The 7,244-nt window shown below is 40.6% G+C and overlaps 1 protein-coding gene across 1 annotated transcript; it reads right to left on the bottom strand.

The window, feature by feature from the left end:
• Positions 1 to 4,672: 4,672 nt before the first annotated feature.
• Positions 4,673 to 6,225, bottom strand: LOC127223706 (sphingolipid delta(4)-desaturase DES1). Its single transcript, XM_051186455.1, has 2 exons — positions 5,463 to 6,225; positions 4,673 to 4,819 (listed from the first exon to the last, which is right to left on the bottom strand). Exons 1-2 carry the CDS (start codon positions 6,177 to 6,179, stop codon positions 4,673 to 4,675), a joined length of 864 nt encoding a protein of 287 aa, XP_051042412.1. The 5' UTR covers positions 6,180 to 6,225.
• Between the last annotated feature and the right edge of the window lie 1,019 nt (positions 6,226 to 7,244).

The raw sequence follows: 7,244 nt of genomic DNA, 5'->3' as shown, positions 1-7,244 counted from the left end.
GGTCTCAGCCAGGACTGAGCAGTCTAAGGGACCGCAGACAGTGGAACCAGGATGTATCCCTGGTGCACAAAAGAATCTTGCGAACACATGCCCCATGGAGGGATAACTGCCTTAATCTAGAGACAGGAGAGAAGCCCTAGTCCCTACTTCAAATGACCTGTCAGATCTACATGACCCCAACTGGATGGCATTGCCCTACATATGGAATTGGAGTGGGGGGATGGGAGGGGAGGGTGGTTAGGGTGCATGTGAGAGGGCAGAGAGGGTAAAAGTGAGGGAGGGAGGGAAGGAGAAAGGGAGGGTGAGGGAACTGGGATCGACATGTAAAATAATAAATTAAATAAAAAAAATAAATTGTACATTATATTTTAAAATAAATCTGATATGGGACCTCATTCCTCCTCCCTTCTTTAAAGAGCATGACCCCATTTTTAACATAATCATTTTGCAGTGAAGAATCATCAGCATTTTTTAAAATGAAGAAAGTCACCCAATATGCTCAGATTTTCAACATACTTTATGGTTTTCCTTCAAATTTAGTATTTGCAGGTATGAAAAACCAAAGCAAAGCAAATACAGTTCACAGGCCCTCTGGCCTTCTACAACTTCCTACATATCCTCAGGTCTGGATTTTCCTATCTCCACTCCTTTGGTTCAGCCAGACATTTTTATTTTAGACAAACTCTTCTTTTTCTTTTTTTAACTTTATTATTTTAGTCTTCTGTCTTTTGTTTTTCAAATACATGAAAACTTCTTGTGGCTTCTCTCAGTAGTCTAGAATATTGTATAGGTGCAATACCTTAAACAAGACTAGAAACACACATACACCATAACGAAAATAACCCTAAATTTGCATCAACACATAAAAAAGATGCCAACATGAAATATTTGAAACAAGTAGTATTGTTTTCTTACCCTGACTAATAATAATTTGTAACCAACCACTCTAAATGATGACAAATATTTATAACTCATTGAATTTGAATGACCAAAAACCATGCTTTCTCCCTTGTGGAAATAAAAGCATAAGTTTTCCTACACATAATATGTTTTTGACTTTTATTCTGAAGCCAAGACATATTAAATAATATAGGCTTGTTTAATTAGTTAGTTTCTTAGGTAGTGTCAGGACAGGAAAGAGCTAAGGTGGGAAAGTAGCAGAGGCCAGGACCTTGGTGGAGAGTAGTGTTATCACAGGGCTGCAAATTGTATCAACAGTGAAGAATTAGGTTTAGGAAGGGCGGAGGAGCAGTGGCTGCATGGGTGGTGCAGCAGCTGGTGGGCATAGAGTGCCTAGCATCAGTATTTCTGCAAAAGATCATTAGTTTCCCCCATCAAATCATTAACTCCAGACTCTGCTTGACTTTTTAAGTCCCTTAATAATATTTTTTAAGAATACAATTGAGGACAAACAGAACTCAAACATACACACAAAAAACAAAAACAAAAAACCCCAAACCTACCAGTTTTTGAAAAAGAAACTGAAAAGATGCAGAAGGCAGCATGTCCCATGCTGGGCTCCACCCAAATGACAGGAACCTTCCCACCACTGGCTACCATAACCAGATTGGAGCTTCCTCACTCCAACAGGTCAGAACTCCCCAGTTCCACCAGAAGGGAGTCTGAACTTCCTGAGACTCCCCGCCAACCAAGAGGAAGTTAATGACAAATGTGGCTTTCTTCGGGGCATCTAGTTTTGTGTCTACTCACCAGCACCAGTTTTGTGTCTGGTCACCAGACAAGATCCAGTCTTTTTTTCTCTTTGTTCAGTCGCCAAACCAGAACAAAGTCTCACTGATGGGTAGAGAATAGAACATGCTCTCCTAGAAAGCCTCAACTAATGAGTTGGAGTCCCTAGCATTCCCCACCAATGCACCAAATGTAAGGGTCTGAGGAAATGCTGAAGGAAGACCCCAGACTCAAATAGATGTAAGAGAAAAGAGTGTTTATTAGTATTTCAGCATGCATGTAGGGTCGTTCCCCTGTACAAAATGGCAATGACCCCTATAGAGGAGCATGTAGGCTCCTTTTAAGCACAGTTAAGCAGAGTTTTAGGGACAGGTAGGTAATCTCAAATATTATTGCTTAAACAAGCAGCAGTTATAATAGTATACTTTTAGTATACTTTTAGCCTAATCATTTTTGGGTATACTTGCACAAGTTTGGGCAAGTTTGGATGTGACTCAGGAGCTTCTGGGTGTGGTAATAACATTATTTATGATTTATTAAATTACCTGAGGATTCAGAAAGAAAAGCCAGCCACAAGTTTAGAGGTCAGGTATTGGTGATACACAACTTTAATCCCAGTAGCCATACTATGTAGTAGCATCTGCATGCCAGTGAGTTTGTGCTAGTGGCTTCAGGTGTGTACATGGAAGGTGGAGAAACATGGGACTGGCTCTCACTTGAGCTCTCTCTCTGTGTCTCTCTCTGTGTCTCTGTCTCTGTCTCTCAGTTGTAGATCATATTGGAAGGGCAGAGACTGAATCTTCTGGAGCAGGAAGGCCACAATGGTTCTTTACAATTATCTCTGTAAGTTGTTCCCCAATAAAACACCCATGTATCATTTATCTTGGGTCTAGTGAACTCATTATCATCCTGCCTTCAATATGAGCTAGACAGGCAGTGGTGGCACACAGCTTTAATCCTAGGACTCAGGAGACAGGCAGATGGATCTCTCTGAGTTCAAAGCCACCCTGGCCTACATAAGAGAGAAGAATAACAGAGCTCACACCTTTGATCCTAGCATTTGGGGTGACATTCCCTTAATCTCAGCACTAGGGTGATGGAGACAGGAGGATACGGATGGGCAGAGAAAGGAATATGAGGAAGAGACAGGAATTAAGAGCTTTTGCCTCTGAGGATGTGGAGACAGGATCGCTGTTTCAGCTGGGTAGAGGTAAGATCTACAGGCTTGGTTACTTTGTTTCTCTGATCTTCAGCTTGAAACTGGAACCCCAGTATCAGTCTCTGGGTCTTTTATTTATTGTGTTACAACTGGATTTGTCCTTGAGACATTGTGAGGCTGGTTTAGGCCTCATCTCTGAATGTAAGGGCATTGTAGATAAATGGTCCTTTTGTGTTTTGCCCTTTTCAGAGAACTGAAACCTAAACTCAGTTGTGAGAGTGGGAAAGTTTCACCCCTTCAGCATAGGAAAGGGTTTTTCCAAGAGAAGACCTTTAAGCTAAGAGCTGAGTATAGGGAAGGAGTAGGTTATACTGGATCCAGTGCAGGGGGAGTGGAGGAGGCAGTCTTGAGCACAGAACAAAGGCTGGGCTGGGGCTAGCACACAGCAGTGAGCAGGGAGGGAAGGACACAACATGTAAGAAGCAGGCTAGAGCCAGATGCTGCAAGGCTGACCATCACAAATAAATATGGGTTGTGTGCAATGTGTGTATCTGTGGTACGATGGCTTCTCTTTCCTCCTCAGCTTGCCTTATTTCTATGATCCCAAACTGGAGGCAGAAACAGCTTGCTGCATCCCCTGGAATGTGAGATGATAGGAGTGGAGAAACCAGCATCACTGTGGATGATTACTTTCCAGATTACTGGGATTCTATCTTCTTAGAATTCAGGCACCCAGTTTCCAACTAGAGATGCCACTTCCCAACCCCTTCTTTAATAGGCAGGGAAGGAGGCTCATTGTGGATGTATAACTGAAGGTACCATCACAGACAGTACATAGGCCTTTAACTCAGAATGAGGGTGAGTCTAAGATTCTAGATACTAAGATCTACAACTGATTCTAGATCCAGTTCTGGTTCCCCAACCCTATAAGGGGAAGCTGGCCAACTTGGAAGAAGTTGCTTCACAGTTTGGATCCTCATTTTCTTTTCTTTCTAATGAGGGCCAGACCACCCACTCTCCATTGAAAGGATGCGATGTTGTTACACTGAAGCAGGGTCCTTTCCCCAAGGCTTGTGCTGCTCTCTGAGCTTTCGGAAACAGAGGTCATAGGACTAGGGAAATGGCTCAGGGGATAAAATGTTTGAGGCACAAGCATGGAGATCCAGTTCAAGGCTCCAGAGAGTACTTAAAGTTGGATACAGTAGAGGGTGGCAAGTGATTCTCCTCCTCAGCCTCCAGGGACCACACTGAAGACTATTGGTGTGTTCTACCAGTTTCTGAGCCTGCCTAGTCCTTCTTGTCGGAAAGAAATTTAAATTTGAGTTTTCCAGAGTCTAATGTAACCATATACCTTAGAGAAAAGACAATGAAATACAAAAAACAAACAAATGAAAACAAGAAACACTAAATGCATTTTGATTGACAGAACAGTTATTAGCTTTTTTTATTTATAAAAGTAAAATTTAGTGGTAAAAGTCATGTAGTAAAGTAGGCATTTCGTGATGTGTTTACAAAGGGACAGACATGAGTGAAGACCCCACCAGGAATGATAATTCAATAAGCAAGTGTCCCATAGGCAGAGCTGAGCACTGTAACAGTCAGGCTGTCTGAAAACCAAAGTGAATTCTTAATATCATGGAGATCTGAGTTTACACTATAGCAAGACAGCTTCTGACCATCACCAATCCCAAGTTTAGCCAGGCAAAAAAATCATGTATGACATCCTAAATTAAATTACCAGTGGGAAAGATGGGATGGGGAGATGTTTCCACACTGTCAGCAATTATCAAGCTTCAGAGAGGGTTTCTTTGCCTCAGGTGATATTTACTGCAGAACCTCATTCCCCTTTGGAGGCCTCTTTATCCTTGAGTAGGGACTCAGTGTGTCATCCATCACAAAATCATACAGTACTTTCACCCAGGAGTTGTGATGGGGGAGTTCATCATAGTATTCAGCTGCTATTTTCCTCACCTGGAAGTGAACAAAAGCAAAGTGAACTGAGTGTTACTGAGGCCTCAATGTGACAGCTGAGTATCTGACAGACAGAGGGACAAAATACTGAATGAGGTAAAGGGCAACTCAAATAAGGACAAATTATCACACACATAATTGGAATTCCAAAGTATTAGAAGATTTGCAAAATTTATTACTTAGTAAAACAACTCAATTAAAAATTAAATTCCTTTGCAAAGTGAACATCAGTTGGTCATGCTGATCTGATGGGCTTTGCTAAGGTGGGGTGTTTTTACTTCATTCTTTGAGAAGTCTATGCATGTGTGCAGCATATTTGATAGTTCAATCTCTTACTCCTACCAGGCCTGACCCTGTCAAGTTCCCCTTCCAATTGCATGTCTTCTTTTCATAACCACCGAGTTATTTCACCAAGTAATAAAATTTGCATATTTTGTAACATTTCTGAATCATAACTGTAATAGACAAATGTAGGAATCCAAGAGCATGAACTTTAGTAAAATTAGGCTGTGAGACACTGATGATACACACTATGCTTTATGGTTTCTTTAAGTGAATTTTTGTTTGGTAATATATACCAAACAAAAGTTTCCTTTTAAAATTTGGGTCAGAAACTAAAGCAATAAATCAGAACTTCGCTTACCTGTGGAAGGCGGCTTCCAGGAATGCTAGGGAAGTCATGATGTTCATTATGGTAGCCCCCATTGAACATGAGAAAGTTCAGAGGCCCATAATATGAGTTGGTGTCTTGCCCCTTTAAGAACATGTAATGGTCAGCTAAGAAATGCCCAGAAATTGGATTCAAACCCAGGCCAAGTAGGGAGGCTGCCAACATGTAGACTAAAGCTTTAATTCCCAAAACATAGTAAATCATAATGTTGAAAGAGATCTGGGTCACAATATTGATGTTTTCCAGATAAGTAACTGGTCTGGGGTTGACAAAATAAGGTCGGAAAAAAATAAAAAAAGGCTGAAAAACAACCCAGATGAGCTTCCTGAGAGTGGTGCAGAAGAACCAGCCCTCAAAATGAGAAGGAGCATCCACATCGATGCCATCAGCTCCCAGGTACCGATGGTGATCCATGTGATAAATTTTATAGGAGATGGAATATGGAACCCCAATAGGGAGGTTAGCAAATATTCCAAACCAGCGGTTCCACAGCGCCCTGTGGTGACCGAAGGGAAAATTGTGAGAAATCTCATGGATGCCCAGAGTCATTGAGTGATTAATGGAGCTGCCAAAGACAAAGGACCAAAATATGACCCATTTCCAGTCCAAGTCTTTCACTAAGTAAAATGAAGCCAACTGGACGAGAAACATCACAGATATGATCCAGATCAGGTTGGGGTCAGGTTTCATCAAGGATTTTATCTCTGGATACTTTGCTGTAAGAAAAAGAAATACAACAAAAATAATAAGCGGAGAATAATACAATTATTATTAAAAAGTACAGTGAACACACCTGGGGAGAGAGAGAGAGAGAGAGAGAGGGAGGGAAAGAGGGAGGGAGGGAGGGAGGGAGAGCTCAGTTGGTAAAGTTCTTGCTGGGCAAGCATGAGGACTTGAGTTTGATCTCCAGAACCCAAGCAAAAAAGCAAAGTTTGCTAGCATGATCTTCTCTTTGTGTGTGTGTGTGTGTGTGTGTGTGTGTGTGTGTTTTGAGAAAGGGTTTTTCTGTGTAACAACCCTGGATGGCCTTAAAAATCACAGCGATCTTCCTGCCTCTGCCTCCCAAGTGCTGAGATTAAAGACATGTGTAGTGTCTTTACACTCGGATTTATCTTTTAGACAGGAATAGGGAATGGTTGGGAAAGGTATGGTTTAAATGGGATATAGGTAGATTAGCCTATTTTCTTGTGAATTTGAGTAAGAATGAGATAGTATTTTACAGCTTACATTGTTATATATTCTTATATGTGGTAAGCTATGTAAAACTAAGTTTATATTTTCTTATATTGTGTGAAATCTTTCCACTTATGATGTTTTGTGCACATTATTTTTACCATATTCTATGTATGTATACTTTTCTTGTATTCAAGACATTTGTATATTGATACAATTTGGGATATTTATCATGCTGCCCTTTATAATTCTACCTCTTGTCTTGACATTTCTACTCGACCTCTATTTTAGGGATTTATACGTATATATATTATATAGTTATATTGTTTAAGTATTTGTTCCTGCTTTACTCAGGGAAGTTTTAATCAGTTTTTTAGCTAAGTTCCTGAGTATTACAGATTATCTTCACTCATGTTTCTTGTGCCTATGAGATTAGTCAGATATAGATGCTTAATCTTCAATCACTTCATAAACATGCAGAACATGGCATTTAAATGTTTTAATATTAGTACTCCATTGACATGAGACACTGTTGCTCCTGACAGCACTGTGCACTTTCCCGAAAATATGTTGGACACTGTT

Source organism: Phodopus roborovskii, unplaced genomic scaffold (assembly GCF_943737965.1).
Source record: "Phodopus roborovskii unplaced genomic scaffold, PHOROB, whole genome shotgun sequence".
Classification (NCBI taxonomy): Eukaryota; Metazoa; Chordata; class Mammalia; order Rodentia; family Cricetidae; genus Phodopus; species Phodopus roborovskii.
Note: the sequence above shows the minus strand (reverse complement) of the source record. Positions and strands in the feature narration are given on the sequence as shown.